Here is an 18399-nt window from a genome sequence, read left to right as displayed (position 1 = left end):
CTATGTCTCTGTGCAGCACAGATACTCTGTGTATGAGAGTCATATACATACAAGCTGTCAACAGGATTTCAGGAACACAATCCCACCGATTAATATCTTTCCTCTTCAAATCTTCCTGGTTTAAAGTTTAAAGAGCCACGCTTTGACCAAGCTGCGCTGGATCATGGTCTATGTGGCGCAAACGGAGAGAGAAGAGAAACGAGAGGATGAGGGAAAAACTGCACCGAAGGGTGACACTGTGTGACATAACACCATGTTGGACCGCAGCACAGGCAGGAATATCCAGGAGCAAGCAAATGTTCTGCCAGAAGTCACGTTTCCTACAGCTGAGGCACGGCACTTCATTTAAAAACACAGAGGGAATCTAAAAGCAGAATGATCGTGGAGAAATGGAAACTTGAGGAAATCTTTTGTTCATGTTCTCCAGTCATTTCAGGTCTACAAGTTTATGATGATCTGAGGAAGTGCGTCTGCTGAGGAAACGCCTCTTAGCTGCAGCTGTGGTTCTCCTGGGTTGTTACTATATAGAGAGATTAATAAACTCAGACAAATTAGATGGAAAGAGTACATTTTAGGTGTGGACTTTGACTAGGTCATTATCACAAATACATCTTCTTTGAACTAAACACATCCAGTGTGTCTCTGGTTGGACGTCAGTTGTCCTACTGGACCTTTGTCCTCGTCTCTACAGGTTTTCTTCCACCATTGTCCTGTATTTAGAGCCATCCATCCCATCAACTCTGAAGAAAGGCATCCCAAAAGCATGATGCTGCCAGCACCGTGTTTCACTGTGGGGAATTCAGTGCAAAAAGTTTAGCTTTAGTTTCATCTGAGATTTCTGAATGCAGCTTGTTGAACTTTATCTTTCTTTTTAGGGTTAGTACAAAAATATGCATCGGAAAAATGTTAAACAATGTAACTTTTTCTCTCGTCTCTCGAGTTCTGTTATTTTATTCAGTAAGAATAAACCTTGTGGTTGTCCAACTCTGATCCTCACTTTTCCTGAATTCCTTTTAAAACATTTTTCTGAGGATCTAAAGTGAGTCACTGGTCCACCCCACACCCAGTCTGTGCAAAAATTTTAAACCATGCTTTAAGAAAAGCAGAAACTTCACTTCTAATGAGTCAAACTTTTCTGCTTTTCTCTTAAATTGGCCTTTTTCCACAATTTAATATTTTCTTTTTTCCCCCACTCATTTTCTGTCCAGTCCTGGACAAAAGAAGATCGTTTGAGAAACCTTGCTGAAGTCACTTTAAAAGATCACAAGAAAATCTACTCGCAAGCAAAGTAGGGTGAGCCAAGACTTTTGTACCTGCCAGATGATTCATTCAAAAGTGGACAACGTAAGAGGGTGTAAAATATGGAAATGTCCCTCGAGTCACAATACAGCCACTAAATCCTCACACAAACATGAAAGCATGTTTCCAGGAAACAGGTTGGAAAAAATAAAACAGTCTGCTGGCGAGAAAATATCAACAACATATCTGAGGTGTACAAGTTTAGCTGCTCTAATGAGCGCTCGCTCACTAGAACCACCGAGACGCTGAAGTGTCTCGGAAACACACATTGGAGCAGATCACCTGCGGTTAAATCGTCAACAGAAACACCGGATGGTACGGAAAGAGCTCAGAGTTGGATCCCGGTATTCCCAGTCTGATTTTCATCAACCTGCGTGGTTTATATGAGCCTCGTTTCCAACCAGCCGTAAAGACATTCAGAAAGATAAATCCATCAGCAGCGCTTCAGTTGACTTTGGAGCCGGTGCTTAGAAACCGTAGCAGCGGACAACCAGAAAGAGTAAAATCAGGACTTATTCACCACGATTAGCTGATCACGACTGTCCATTCATTATACGACATGACAAAAAAAAGCAAACAAGAAATAAACTGCTGTACTGACGTTACTAAACAGTTTGTGTCCAGGATGTGTGGACTCGGCAGAGATTTTAACTTCCCTTTTCTTTATACTGGACCTGTACCAATTCTGGATGCAGGAAAGATCAGCCCTGATTATACAACATGACGAGGCCTGTCGCAATAAACAATAACTCAATTAATCGCATGATAAATTCAAACAAGCTCCATAACTTCTATTTGCCTGATTTATCATTTGTTTCTCTTTCCACCAAAAATTGGATGTTAAACCTTTTCAGTCTGGTGTTTTGCTTTCAACTGGCCATTTTTTAAAGGAAAATATTGCTTGTAGACACATCATAATTCATTTATTTGTTGTTTCTGTTGTTCTGTTTGTTTATTTTGGATATTTAAAATCTCTTCCTGTTCCAGTGTTAAACGTTCATCCGAATTTAAAGTTCATTAATCTTTGAGAATGTGTTCTTGTATTATTATGCCATGTGGGACAATTTATACTTGTCCCAGACAATAATTTTTATTTTTTATTTTTTTGTCATTTACAGGTCTAAACATGACTGTTATATTCACAACTAAAAAAAATGTTTACAATATTGCTACAATACCAAAAAAATATGATACAAAAGGTCCATTTTAGGTGCCATGATATTATTCTGTCATACTGGGAGCTGAAATCAATCTACTGAATGCTTAAGAAATAGCAACCTATATGAGAAAAACCGAATTACTGATGTAGAAGAAAATGGATTTATGCTTCATGTTTTATTTTGTAAACCAAAATCCTTCAGAATTCACATCTTAGTAAATCGAGTCCACCTGCGTGTAGTTCAATCCTAATCCCATCGCCTGAAAGAATTCATAGAAATCTTTCCTTTATGGAACAGTTTAGAAGGAATTCCTGACTTTACGGTCAGTGTGACTAAAAGCTGTCAGGGAGTGAAAATTACCACTGTAGTGGTGGCTGCATCATGCTGTGGGGATGCTTTTCTTCAGCAGGGATATGGAAGCTGGACGGTACCAAATATAGGGCAGTCCTGGAAGAAAACCTGAGAGGCCCGTTTATCCGGCTTAGCCATGATTCTTTTTTGTTTGCTTTGAGTCGTCTCCTTTTTTTCTATCTGATGTAAAACATCAGATAGAAAAGTGCTTAAGAAAAGTGTAAAGACTTCAGATTTCCTTAAAACATATAATTATCTGCTACCTCATGTTGGTCTATCACACAAAATCCCAAATAAATGTGCATCTCTAATATGACAAAGGGCAAAATGTATGAATACTTCCTAAATACGGCCATTCTGGAAAATATTTTAGGCACTTGACAACAGTTTTGTAAAATAACTTGCCGTTAGGCGCCAGCTGATGCAAAAGGGAGATTTTTTTCAAAGGTTATATGATCATATCAAGCCCACCAGTTCGTGTGCCAAATTTCTGCTAATTTATTCAAGCAAACCAGTGATACACCTGGAACATACATCACCTGTAACTTAATTGTTCTCATTTTTCAGCTTTAACTGCATTTATCAGAGAACAAAACGATATATGAATTACTGATGACCTAGACATCATGTATCACCACCACGTACATGATGCAACGTACCATGAAGGTCATGGATTTTCAGCAGCACTTATTGAGGTAAAACAAAGTTAGACGGCAGTATACAAGTAATAGTGTGTGTGTGTGTGTGTGTGTGTGTGTGTGTGTGTGTGTGTGTGTGTGTGTGTGTGTGTGTGTGTGTGTGTGTGTGTGCAGTAAAAAAAGAGCCAGTCTGTTTGCTTCCTCTGGCTCTCAGCGGAGGAAGCACAAACACCTGCACCGGCGTGCGTGTTTGTCAACCTGCGCGTACGAGGAAGACTGAGGTGGCTGTTGTTTCCATGCCAGCCGTCCGGATGCTTTCCCTGCCCAGCGCTGCGTTTGTGCGTGCGTGTTTACGAGTGTTACATAACCCCAGGTGTCAGCTGTCCCGCCATTACCAAAGACGAGACGGTGCCGCGAGAACACGAACCGTCCCCAGTGGAGCCGCTGGCTCCGTATGCTGACGGCAACAATCGATGGCAGAGGTAAGTCGCGAGCGATCTACACACGTTTTGTTGCTGCGCGCGAGTCCGATCGCAGCTGGAGGACGAGGGCTGAGTTTCAAGACTTACTTGGTGCAGTCGTTGAAGAGCTCCTTGCATGGACTCTGCTCCAGCCTCTCTCGGCACCGAGCGATAACGTCCTGGGGAATGTCGGGTAGATGGGCCGCCGACTGGAAGGAGACAAAGAAACACAAGATGAGACAGGGGAGTGGGAGGGATTCACTCGAAAATAAAGTGGGTTTTAAAGTACTTTACACCGGTAATGTATTGATGATATATAAAAATTTTCCACTCTAAAATTATCAAAGTTTTCAGTCATGTTTAAAATAAAATACAAGTTGAACCTCTGTGGACAGAACAGAGGTGCACACGGAGGGGAGAAAGAGAAAGAAAGACAGAAAGTCAGAAAGAGAAAGTGAAAGACAAAAAGAAAGGGTAAAATACAGAGAGTAAAGAAGGAAAACAAAAGAGCAGAAGAAGGAAGTGAGGAAGTAAAGAAAGAAGGAAGGTCAAAAAGAATGAATGAAGGACTATATAAATATAAATAAAAAAAAATTTTCATCGTCTGTTTTTCTTTTTCACTCTATAATACAGATCAGGGAAATACTGAAATCAAACATCATTGTTTTCTAGATTGTGGGCATAATTTGAACAACAGAGAATGACAAAGATTATTTAGTCCCACCAAAGTTCACTTTGGATATGGATTACAGTAAATCATCCCTAGCACTCTCTCCTAAGTGATCTGAAATTAGCTGTAGTCATAAAGGACAGTGAAATCCATCAGAGTGACCAAACACATTACTGGAAACCTTAGTTTTGGTGGAAATCACGGCAATGGCAATTGCAAGAACACAAAGTTGTGTTTCTCATAGCGCAGTAATTTCATCATCTGCTGATCCTCACAAATGGGGGGAAGAAAATGTTTTGCATCTGTACGACGTGAAGCCATCAGGGCAAACCTGCATTTTCAGATATAAATTACTTAACACTGACTCTTACAATGCCTCACTGGAAGTTTAAGATGTAAAACTGCATCAACTGGTTCTGAATCAAAGTAAACATGTTCATGCGTCTTACCCCGTTATTAAAGTATGTGTCTAATACATTCAGTCCACAGTCCCTCCTCTTCTCGTCGGGAGCTAGCTGGTACATGGCCTGTCGGAGGAGAAACAGACACGTGAGCAGCGACGCCATGCTAAGCCACGCTCGTTCAGCCATCTTTAATACTTCTCCAAATAAGGGGAGAGAGAGAGACGGGCAGAATGGGAGGCCCTGAATCCAGAAAAAAATAAATAACGGTTTAAGAAGAGAAAAGCAGAAAGTAATGAAAGGAACTCTGCGAAACGACAACTTTATTCATCTTCCCGCTTCATTCATTACAATTGTTGCCCGACAGGATGACGGGCTGTGCCTCTGGTCAAATATGGCCGTACGTGGGGAAACGGTCTGGGAGTTTGACCACCTCCAGCCGCCTGTTTTGTTTGAAAACAAGCTCTGCAGAGAGGAAGAGGACCGAGCGCTGCAAATATGCATCACAGCAACAACGTGACACTCCGGAGGGGAAACGTCAGAACACACATAACCCTAGAGATTTATTCAAATAGGTGCATGTTTAGTGCTTGCAATGAAAAGTCTTACCAAGTATTTTTGGTCTAGTTTCTAGTGTAACGATACGACACTTGAAATGAGACAAAACAAATTGTTCAGCAACACATAAGAGCTCGGTTACAGCCAGTAATTCCTTAATATTAATGAAAAGTACTAGTCTGCCAATGGAACAAGACATTTTTTTTCTATAAGTGAAAAAAAATCTGGCACTAGTACCTTTTCCATTTCGTATCATACCGTTTCTTGCTGAAAAGCTACGAGTTAGTTTCGTCTCATTTCACAATATTTGCATTCAAAACTAGGCCAAATACATTTGGTGAGATTTTTTTGTGTTTTTGCAGTGTGCCTGCACACCGTGAAAACCCCTAACATAGGTCCTCATTAAACAGGCACGACCCCCCTCACCCCTGTGTTTCCTTTCTTGCATACCACCAGGGGCCTAGACACAAGCTCGGGCCTGTGTTTGCTTGCTCACCCAGGGGAACTGCCTCTGACGTGGGACTGACCTCATGGAGGAGTGCAGAGAGGAAGAGGAGGGGTCTGCTCTTTAACAACCAAAGTCACTAATCACCCACCCATGCAGGCAGAGCGCCGGTTTACCGCTCCCATTTCTCGTTCTGCACGGCCCGATGTAGGCCGAGACCCAGCTGACAGATGGACGATGTGAGGGGAGAAACACGACAAGCAAGAGAGCATCTGGGACAGCTGTGGGATCGTCAAAGACCGCGACGGGTAATCGTCAAAGTATTTGGTAAAAATTTACGTCAGACAGACCAAAACAAAGTTATGTGGGAATTTTTTAAAGAACAAAATGAAAATAATTTATACAGACAGCATAATTACAAAATAATAAAATCAAGCGATAGAAACATTTTTCCACATCTGCTTGTTTCAATATGAAACTTATGAAACTCAAGGTGTTTGTCTGTGTCTGGTGAATTTCTGCTCAAAACTAGCTTGTTCTTCATTCAGTGAAGCTGCTCACGGTGCGTAGAGTATCCACAAATTTCACTAAAGAGAGGCCGAACTCCATATTAAAAAGTAAAAAAGTACAGCACAGTAAAAATAATAACTGAGTAAATGCAAGTGCATGCTACCAAACTCTGCTCTTACCACAGCGTCCATGAAGTCGATGCAGCGCTTCAGCTCTGGCCGGGTGTCACAGTACTGACGGAACAGCAGCCGGCCGATGGGCTGCTTCTCACATAGACTGGTGAAGTCCCTCTCTGCAGGGAGAAACACAAGGAAATGAAATGTAGCGGCTGTCCTCCAGCCTGGCTCAGGTTACCTCTGAGGGAAATGACAATCACTACGTTTCTGCTGCGTAGCCATCTTCTTTTGCTCCCCTCAATACCGCTGGCGGATTGCCGTCTTGTCGTTCGTGCGTAGTAACACAGTTTTGAAATATGTTTTACTTCACATCTGTCTTGTGAGGAGGCAGACCTTTATGTAATCGCTTAAAGTGGGCATGAGCAGCAATTTACCGAGCTTACTAAAGGAAATTTTATTTTTTTTTCTTTGAATGCCAACTTCTAAATTCAGCCTCAGACCTTCCAGCAACCAATAATCTAACAGAGACTGTTAAATTTAATAAGGACATTTTGTAATAACCTCCCAATAAGATTAAACGATTATTATAATGTTATGTCATTGGCAAAGCATTGCAAATCTTTTGAAAATCAAAAGTTTCAACCACATAAATGTATATTTTTTGACAACTGGGACAATTTACAGACACCAAAACTTTATCGCATTCATCTCGATTGATCTCTTTTAGGAGCGCAGAACGAATTCTGATCTCAAGACATTCCCAGGTGGGAAGTGATGGTCTCTCCTGCAGGTGATGAGTGTTCGCTGTGACCTCCTGTAGAGCAGGAGAAACCTCCAAGGAAGACGGCCGGGAAGCATCCCGATCGGATGACCAAACCATCTGGACCGGCTCCTTTTTAATTTGAGGAACAGCAGCTCTGCTCTGGTACTCCTCACTCCGTCTCTATAAGGCTGAGCTCATTTCAGCTGCTTGTAGCCTTGTTTCACTCATGATTCACATCTCACAGAAATAGGTGAACGACAAAAAAAAAAAAAAAAACTGAACGAGAGCCTTTCCGTCTTTGCTTAGGGTTTTTATTCCCCCACCACCACTAATGGCTGCTGCACCTCCCACATTGCTGCAGCCAATCTGTCATCAATCTCCTGCTCCAACCTACAATCCCTCGGGAATAAGACACAAGCATGGAGCATTTTGTATGAATTATCAAACCACATGATGGATGCATAACTTTTACCATGTCTCAAAATATATTACCCATTTGAATTTTTAAATTTTTATTTAAAAAAAATTAAATGTATGTGGAAACTTATTTACAGCAGTTTGTTTGAGGACAGTATAAACTTGTATCGTCATGACGGGAGAATATAACTCAAATATCACTATGAGACATACTAGGAAGTTGGAATCATCTACTGTAGCGTTATGTAGTGGATATATTATTACGATAGTGTAGTGTATAATCTGTTCTTAATTCATTTGTTTATGAACTTTATGACGTCTCATTTTTGATCTAATATTTGCAGAAGCTGTCTGCATGCCCTTTATGCACCTGCAGCCCTGGAAGAGGCCTACAGAAAAAGAAAGACATGCAAATTAGTTGTTTTTTTTCCCAACATGCCTTAGAAACAAATCAGACCGATTGTATTGATGTTTTCTGTTGGCATGTCAGTCTGTTTTTTCCTGTGCAGCTGGTCACATCTTATTAGAACCAATTGTGTCCATTTGACTCATATTTCCTCTTTTACCAAAGGAGGAAGAAGACTCGGGTCGATCTCTAGCATTGGCTGACAGTCAGGACAGATCCACACTCACACAGAGACACACACAAAGCAAACACAAAAACACAAATGTGTGTATTTGTAGAAACAAGGGGAGGAAGAAAGACAGTTGCAACAAATAATTTAAAAAAAATGAAATTAAAAAAAAAAAACACCAAATCTTTACAGTAGTTGTTTTTTATTTTAAAAGCATCATGTCCTCTTCTTTGTAGCTCACAGAGCCACTTTAGACCTCATCACTGTGGCAAATCCAATATTCTCAAACGACTGAATAAAAAAAAAAAAAAAAAGACCATTTGAGATTTTTATTACTTCCCTGTAAGCAAGACGGGCACAACATTTTAAATCCGATCGCTAAAGTTCTCGCCAACACATCTTTAAATCCACGAACACTTTATGCTCACTTTTGATCCTTCACCACAATCCTTTGGAGGCTTGTGCAGTTCTGCGTAAAATGAGCAATTCCCTCTCAGAGTATTAGAGGGAATCTGAACGATAATAAAAATCGGGGCCATATGTTTAAACAAAACAGCACTTCCTCTAGGTGCGCATGTGAAAAAAAATATTATGTATGACATTTATAATTGATCATCTAATAGATAAGCGGCATGAGAAACCCGCTAATGGTCAGACTGTTTGCTGGGAAACTATGTACAAAATGAGAAAAGATTTGTGGTTGTGAAAAGACGGCGTCTGTGTTTTTGTGTTCAGAAATATTTTCTCCTCATCCTGGCTTCACTCAGCATCCAACCTAATGTGCACCGATTCTCAGATGCGCAGCAGATCTCCTTACTGGTTGCACCGACATGCTGCAGACTGGAGCAAATTACTGTTGAAAAAAGAAAAAAATCACTCACTACTACAGTTAAATGGTTAGAAAGAACAAGAAGGGGAAAAACTTGGAGAGGTAACTGTTTACCCAAAACAAAGACCGCTTTAATCACAAAGGTTTATACTTGTTGACCGTACTGGGCCTGAAAGCGGTGACAGCTGGAAACCAAATATTTACCATTCAGATATTCATTTGTTGGGCCTTTCGAAGAGCAAACTGCAGCGCTCTGCTCAGAGCACTCGCAAGAAAAGTTTCAGCAGTCAGTTTATTGCACTTATGGGGAGGGAACTGTCGTTTGGGAAGTTGATGAATTCAGTGTTCAGGTGGGCATCAACCCCAGAGCAAAAGCAAAAGATCATAAGATGCTGGCCAAAGAGGGTGGGATGGTATCAATGTCCACAAAGAAACAAGAGCTGAAATGCCACTCGGAGATTTAAAAAAGAAACAAAACAAACAAAAAGAACATGTTAATCCAGGGACAGGATCAAGTAAAAATCCACGTTTTAGTTTCCATATAAACTCAGAGACAAAGAACTTAAATCTTCAGAGACAGATTAAGGTCTAAAGGAAACCAAAACTGGAGTATTTGTGACCGTAATGGCCGCTGTAACATGAGGAGGATAAATTAGGAAGTTTGCACCATTCCAGCTAACGTACAGAGGTGACGGCATCATGATGATGCAGTGTTTTTACATCAAGCGGGGACTGAAAAATTTTATCAAATAGATAAAATCATGAGAAAAAACATTATGTGGAAATATTGAAGTAACAACTTTAAACATCAGTCAGAAAATTAAAGCTTGGACACAAGTGGGTCATTAAATAGACAATGACCCAAAATCACACAGATTAGTTACAGAGTGGATTGAACACAGAAAAATTAAATCCAATCTGAGGAATAAGAAGTATTTAGTGTTAGTATTCAGTAGCTACAAATACTAATTAAATGTATGCCACATCTGAATTGAAATACGTCTTTAAAGATTTTATCTTCAAAATACTTTTATATTACTCAAACATTTAGCAAATATAGCTAACTTTGGTAATCCATTCAGATCTAAACAGTGAAAGCTTACTCTGTTTAAAAGTATTAAACCAGCATTTATTTCTAATCAGAAAATATTTACTTCTCAGCCTCTACATCATGTGCGCTTTCTTCCACCATTGTCTTAACTATGATGATTCTTGCACAACCATTACAAGTTTCTAATGTTTTTTTTTTGTTTTGTTTTGTTTTCCCCCCATTTAGCAGTAGACAGAGAACTGGAGCCTGGCTACAATTACACTGGAGGATATACAAATGATTTTAGTATGCATGTTTTCATAACTTCTTCTACAAACAAGTCATTTCTCTAAAAGCCACCTACTGACACATGTTGGGATTGACACAGAAAATGTGGATGTTGGATGAGAAACATCAGCTGAAAATATGGCTGGATAAATACTTGACCTAATACTTGCATGTAATCACTAAAATGGCTAGAAGCTACAAAAAGATTTTAGACTGGAGTGGACATTTATCTGTTCCTTTATGTTTATCTGTCACATAACAATTACAATCAAATGTATTTATATTCTTGGTTGTAATGTGACAAACCGAGCAAACACTCAATCAAAATGAATCATTCTGCAAGGGACTGTGTCATATGTGAATATTATCATTATGTGATCCAAGACCTTAAGAAAAACCTCGGCTTCTGTCTCGTTTTCATTTAGCCAGTTGAATTTTAACTCTACTGTCAATTTTCTCAAAAGATAAAAATAAAAATCTCTGTGTGTAATAGAGACTTCTCCCAAGTCCTGACTAAGCTGAAAGAGTCACACAGGAAAATGAGAAGGAAGCATTATATGGTTGGGCAATCACAGGCAAGGCTGAGTAATTTGTCTTTACCACCGAGTTAAGCGGCAATTTCAACTTAATTAAAACTCCAGTTTAGTTCAAAATGAAGTGGGTTAGTCAGATGATGAATGGCAGTCAAGCACGCACAGTTCTTTGAGCATCTATAGCAACATGCTACAGTGTTCAGACCCCCCAACTTTTTACAATCACAGTGCGTTTTATTGAGTCTGTTATAAACCAATGCAAAGTAGCAAGTTTTCCATCTACTTTGAGAAGTAGATGGAAAATTATACGTCGTTTCTTTTTTTTTTTTCTTTTTTACAAAAAAATCTGGCAAGTGTGCATTGTAGCTCCCTTTATTCTGATAAGACCCAATGTCATCAATTTAGATAACACTACTGTGTATTTTTTCTCAGCAAAGCGCCAGCTGTTCTCTGACGGCCTTCGAGGTTTGTTAGATAACATTAGTGAACGTACGGCATTGTGGTGGCCAAGGAGAACGACAGACAGGTCAGGGATTTACATTTACAGCAGGACTAGGCTTTAAAGCTATACATCCGAAGCCTTGGATGTATAGCTCAGTGAGACAGTGCGGTCTCACTGAGCACCGCTCTGTCCATCACCTGGAAAAGGAGAGTATGGGACAGCTGCAAGCCAAGATATGGCCGTTCACATAAGCTGCATGAGACAAGGTCAGTATAATCAGAGAAGCAGCCGAGAGGCCCACTGTGACTCTGGAGGAGCAGCAGAAACCCACAGCTCAGGCAGGAAAACTTGTCAACAGCACAGCTAATACTTATCAAGTCCAGAAATCTGGCCGTCATTAAAGAGTGGAGAGTGGCCAATTAACAACCCTAAAACCAGCCAGGACGAGCCTAAACCAAAAGCCAGAGTTACAGTGAAATACTTCAGATCAATGCAAATTAGCATGCTAAAATTGACCAGTAAAAGTTGAGATCAATCGACAAACTGTGGCAAGACTTAAAGAATGTGAATTGAAGATGACTGACATACATTGAGCTATTCTGTAAGGGAGAGTGTCAGAAATCCAAGCGTCTAGATGTGCAAAGCTGACAGATGTACACCAAAAGCATGCTGCACTTTTTCATATAAAAAAAAAAAAAAAAAAAAAAAAAAGCACTAACTTTTTGTGCTGGTGCATCACATAAGATCTCAGACAAATTAAAGCGTGTAGTTGCAACGTGACAGAATGCGGAAAAAGATCAAAGCCTGCGAACACTTTGTGCAAGGCGCCATACTGAGCCAAGCAACGACCACGTCTCTGAACTGCTATGCAAGAGAAACTTCTAAAACTGGTTTCTCAACATTGCACCAACCATCTGGAATGTAAATTAGAAGAAGGATGTGGGCTTGTCACGATCAAAAACAAAAAATGCTTGACAATAAGTTGTCCCAGAAGTTATTGCGATCAACAATGATACTGTTCTTTTTGAGACCATTTTCAAATGCTATAATGGCAATGGCACAATAATGCAAGTAAGTAATCTCAAAGATCAATACACTCTCAATTTTAATGAATATTTAACAGTGGAACTGGAAGACATTTTAAATATCCAAAATAAATAAGTAAACAAAACAAAGGAGACAAGGAATAAAAATTAATTATGACGTTTCTGTATACAAAAACAAAAAAAAGGAGCTAGTTCAGGCCAATATACCAAACTGAAGTTTTGGTAGAAAGAGAGCAAGAAAAGAGAAAAACGATACATCCTGTAAAAGGAAATTATTGAGCTTTCAGTTTTAATTTATCACGCAATTGATTTATTGTGGCAGGCCTAATGTGGCTTTTCATATGGCCCGTATGGGCAGCTGCCCAGGGCAGCAGTAAAGAAAGGGGCGCTCTAGGAACCAGAAAATAACATTTATCATATCTGTCAGGTGGGCCCCGAACACCTCCACAACTACCTGTATGCATGTTCAGCGAAGTAAGTTTCCCCAGCATCAGTGAGTACTGGGAGACTAAGTTACCCGTTTTCTAAAGGAAGAACAATTGCTGGCATTTTAATTGGTTGGCAGCACAAATATATCTACTGTATAAAACTGAACGGCAGAAAAAAAAAAAAGCTGGATGGATGGAGATAACGAAGCACAGAGGTCTGAGGCGGGCAGACAAAGAGGCAGCAGCACGTATAGTGGAATCTGGGTTTACCAAAACTACCAGTCGCTTGTCAAGGTTAAGGTCAAACGCCTGACATTATCAAGACACAACAAAGACACTTCTATCAGTCGCTTTACTGTATCCTTGCACAATGCTACACGTCTACCAGCTAGATTACACAAGGGAGAATGTTTTGATCTCGTGCTCCGCGCGATAGGGAAATTACACAACAACGTGCATGAATTGCTGACATATGTAAACTCCTACAGCTGGGAAGCGCACGCTCACACCTCCAGTCCAAATCTGGATTGCAAAGTTCTAGTTCTAATGGGAACGAGAACATATTCTGCCTTTAAGGTGTCTTGAGAACTGACGGATTCAGAGGGTTGTGCGAGTTATTTTGTGAGGGTTGTGTGAACAAGCTGACAAGAAGCACAATCAGTGCTGAGTAAGATATCACCAAAGGGAGTGTATATACACCTACATCCCTTTCACCCGGGCCTGCTCTTATCCATCCTGTCCTCAAAAGATCTCTCCTGTTGCTGTAAATGGTCTCTCCGTCCACGACTCTCCTCTTAAGCCCCTCTCTGAAGTGGCTAAAAGATTGAAGGAGAGAGAGAAAGAGAGAGATGCAGATAGTGGTGGAGGTACGCATGGAGATAGAGAAGAGGGAGGGCATGAGAGCATGTGGGGGAGGGTAGCCCTGCAATCTTTGGCAGCGAGAGCTGTGACGCACAACTACACACACACACACTCTCTGGTGCGGTGTGGCATCCACAGAACCACCACGATGGTTGCACTGCAATCTAATCCAACGGGGCCAGTCGCACCACAAATTCACCTGTGGTGTTAAAGGTAGGAAGCGGGCCGCATGTTCTGATTTAACGTGTGAGAAGTCATCTCGACACCGATAGTCTCCCACCCCAGACGTTCACACTCGCACACGCCCAGTTTCCTGCCCCCCACCACTCCGCCCGTTACCATGGGTGGAGACGAAGAGAAACAGGAAGGAAGTCCAACATGAACTTCTCCCCGAAGTCAGACACACCCCGACAACCCAACGACACCACGGGCGCTCGCCGCTCATACCGATAGTTCGTCGAAGCTCCTCGCATTGGCTGATGTGCGGGAGTTTAAGCATCTCCTTCCATTTCTTACTGCGGCCATTCCTCTTGCCTCCTCCACCTGGAAGACAGACAAAAAAAAAAAAAAGGAGGAGAGATTAATGTCAGATAGTCGGAGCATCCAATAAGTAGCATTTTCAGCACAGGAGCAATGAAAACCAAGTGTCTCTGTGTGTGTGTGTGTGTGTGTGTGTGTGTGTGTGTGTGTGTGTGTGTGTGTGTGTGTGTGTGTGTGTGCGTGTGTTGTGAATGTTTATGTTTGCTTTTGCATGCATGTCTTCAAGCACGCTGACCTTGGTGTGACCAGAAACAGGGACAGCTGCTTCATCTCACCAGTCGCCTCTGTGCAATATGACGGAGCATGTGATGAAGAACGTTGACAGCTTCAAACATCACGAGTCTCTCGCTCTCACACACACACACACACACACACACACACACACACACACACACACACACACACACACACACACCAAGTGGATCCCAGTCAAACATTAGCCAAAACTAAATCGTCATTCACAGATTACCTCCATCTCACACACACAGAGGTGCTGAGCATTGTTCTCAGAAAGTCTGGAAAGCTTTACGTACGGCCTGATTGCCCGCAACAGCAACAGCAGATGCAGTGCGTGTGTGCGTGTGTGTGTGTGTGTGTGCGTGCGTCTACAGTTGAAGCCAATTATTTACCTTCACTAAAACATACACACACCCTCTTTGTCCTTACTGTCTGCAAGCTTCTCAATACTTTGCTGGGAGTTTGAACCCATTTACTTTATAATTAATCTGGTGGTGTGATTAGGGTCACTGTGTATTTTAAACAAGCAACGATTTGTGCCTGATGTGTAGCTTCAATATTTCGATTTAATGTTCCTTCCACATAATTTCAATCATTTTGAGAAGCACAGCTTTTCTTCCTGAAACAGAATACCCACAGATGCTGATGCTGCCACCACCCTTTTGTTCTGGGGTTAAATTACACAGTTCAAACCAAAACATCTCAATCAAATCACCGAATGTACCTCATTTCCCAAACAGCATAAAGGGCTGCAACTAATGATTACAGAATCGATTATTGTATCGTTTAGTCTGACGATTAATCAAATAAATAAATCGTCACATTTTTCAGATCATTCATGAAACCACTCAAGTCAATATTAGAAATTCATTAAAAATAATGCAGCTAAGCAAATATTTCAATTACTGTTATGAGTAAGAAAATAAAAATGCAATGCAACAATACAGCTTGGTGTACGCTTGATCATGCAAAAGATGCAAAAGTACGGACTACTAACCCGTTGATTATTCTTTGGGTTAATAAATGGATAGCAAAAGGTACACAAAGTTGGATTTTTTTCAGATTTCAAACCAGGTAAAACTAAAACTATTGCATTTGAGGAGTTATATACAGAACATATTTACAGACAAAGAAGCTTTTCCATCTAAAATGCAAAATTTATATATATATTTTTTGCACAGTTTTGACTTAATGACTGCTTTGATCGTTTTGTCCGTCCAGCAAATGGCAGTTTTTTGAGTCTCTATACTCCCTTTAACCATTAATCGATTTCTAAATTGGTCGACGACTATTTCAATTATCAATCACAAGTAATTTGACTACTTGTTTCAGACCAAACCGTATGATGGCTGAGGAGCCTCACTACGTTTTCACTCTCATATCACTGTTTGAATAGATGAGTGTGACAACTTAAGGCATCTAAAATTTATATCCATTTTCCATGATGTCCTGCAAGGACATCATGGAAGGTAGCGCCTCAAAGTGTTTTTTTTATTTTGTTTTGTTTTGAGGCGTTACCTTACAACACATTCAGAAGTCTGCCTCCATTTAACTCAAATAATGTGACTTCAGAGGAAAACAAAGCAACATCTTTATCTGGGCTTACCAGGCAGTTTAAAGGCACTAATATTAGTATTATTAGTGCATGTAAACAAAGCAATAAAAAAAATCTCTCTAAATATTCTGACATTTAGCAAATATAAATCTATTACGCCCAGGAAAAATGACTTTCTCTGTGCTTTTTTGGATGTGAGAATATACATTCATTATAAACAAAAAGGCAAATTTGATGTTTTTGAACCTATTTATAGATGACATATTGATTCCACAAGTTAAAAAAAAACTCAATAAACTGGATGATATTATAGCATCAAAACTGAACACCCAAACTTCGATAAAAAATAAACTGAGAACAATTAAGTTAACAATCAAGCTCCAATAGAAATTTGAAATTTTTATGTGAGAATTACTTTCATTTATTTTTGTTTTTAGTTGCATTATCTAGAGAATCCCAAATCGCTTCACACTACCTTCACTACACTACACACATTCACACGTTAATTGTGGTGAGCTACATTGTAGCCACAGCTGCCCTGGGTCAGACTGACAGAAGAGAGACTTGATACATTCGGCGCCACTGAGCCCCCAGACCAGCGGGGAAGGCGGGTGAAGTGTCTTGCCCAAGGACACCGACTGAGATGGACAGAGTGGGTGATGGAACCGTCAACCCAGTTTAGGTCAAACTTTTACCTCCCACCGCCCGGATTCTTTCAGATGATCAGTGAATGCGCCATACCTACGCACAACAACAATCGTCAGTCTTGACGTTGTTCCTGAAACTTTCTATTTATCCATGAAAGGCAAGATAGACACTTGTTGTAACAACAGGGAGTTTCACGTTTTCGAGAATACAGGATGTCAATTCGCACCCGGCTCCAGAGGAATTTAGCAACGGCTCATTTGGCGGGACGAAGACTTTTGATTTAATGTATTTAGATAAACATATTTGAAGACGTTCGTAAGCCTTCAAATAAATAACCATGTTTATTAACACAAAATAAAACTTTGATGTAAAGAGAGACATGTAAAAAATGCAGAGTAATTATTCTCAGATTTGCATAAACAGAATCCTAAGAGTCTAATGTTTCCGATCTCTGAAAATATAACTAATGCAGCTACTATGTGCAATTTAGTGATAGAAATCACACTTAATTTATACAAGCAATCTATTAAAAATGGGTATGTTTATAAAAAGCACTGTCCTATTTCTCTGACATGCAATCCTAGCCATGCTGTCACTTAAGAAAAAGACTGCAAAGAGGTCATTAATAGTTTTTATCACTTTTATTCTATCACAACAAAAACAAGGGAAGCCGAGGGAAGTCTATTGGAAAATCTCAAAATTAGGGTAAGAGACTACACTCTCGATGAAACGCACACAGACTAATATACAGAGTTAGTGAAGCTTTTAACAATCCGGCACCAGATCCAACCAAACAAACTCTTTAATCTATCACTTTAAGCTTGGGTTTTATTTTGATTATTTGAGTATTATTTTTCATGCAGATTAGGATGAAAGCAAATAATCATCTGATTCTACCGTAATCCTGCATGGAGTTTGATGATAGGTTCAACCTACATTCACGTTGCCTCACATCAGTCCTTGAACGCCCCTCGATCGCTCAGCTCTCATCTATTTTGGGCAATTCTGGCACCATCTGTTGGGCCAATTTTGCCTTCGGATTAAGACTGCAGCACAATGTGAAAAATCGGCCAGAGTGCAGATGATCTTGGCAGGTTTCCCTGGAGTTCTTCAAGAAGGCTTATGTGTTTCCCGTCTAACAAGTGAAGACTTGTTAGAAAGTCTGCAGCATGTACAAAGCTGCTACGGTGGGATCGTGGCGGCTTATCCTGACAGCTGCAAATCAGGAGCATGTAGGTGTCTGCTAGCAGGAGCGTCGCCTTATCCATGACATGTGGCACACGAGCAACAAAACAGATCGGTCAGAGGTTTGAAAGCATGACTTCCAACACTGGCCTCAGTCGGAGCATACGACCTCTTCATGGCCACACTGGACTGGCTGCTATGCACATTAAGTCATTGCAGCCAGTTGCAAGTAAAAGGAGTTTACTAAGCAACCAGAATGAACAGTCCACAATTTTCCATGATAAACATGATAGAAATCAATATATGCTGGACTACCAGCTGGGGAAAGGCACACACTCCTCCAAATTGTACATATAGGCTGGTTGTAGTTTAACTGTTTATTTTATGATGTCAAACAGAAGTCCTAGCATTAT

At 40.4% G+C, this 18399-nt stretch overlaps 1 protein-coding gene across 1 annotated transcript in view; it reads right to left on the bottom strand.

Annotated features, from left to right (window-relative positions):
* grk4 (G protein-coupled receptor kinase 4) overlaps positions 1 to 18399 on the bottom strand; it is a 55530-nt gene that overhangs the window by 18641 nt on the left and 18490 nt on the right. Inside the window, exons 2-5 of the mRNA XM_015008904.2 lie at positions 14269 to 14364; positions 6673 to 6785; positions 5029 to 5106; positions 4018 to 4118 (exon numbers count right to left, since the gene is read on the bottom strand). Of these exons, the coding sequence (XP_014864390.1) occupies positions 4018 to 4118; positions 5029 to 5106; positions 6673 to 6785; positions 14269 to 14364 (388 nt within the window). The remainder of the gene's footprint in view (positions 1 to 4017; positions 4119 to 5028; positions 5107 to 6672; positions 6786 to 14268; positions 14365 to 18399) is intronic.

The sequence above is a fragment of the Poecilia mexicana genome, unplaced genomic scaffold (genome assembly GCF_051168715.1).
Source record: "Poecilia mexicana isolate PSO_F unplaced genomic scaffold, ASM5116871v1 scaffold_1, whole genome shotgun sequence".
NCBI classification, from domain to species: Eukaryota; Metazoa; Chordata; class Actinopteri; order Cyprinodontiformes; family Poeciliidae; genus Poecilia; species Poecilia mexicana.
This window is presented reverse-complemented; position numbering and strand designations above follow the sequence as displayed.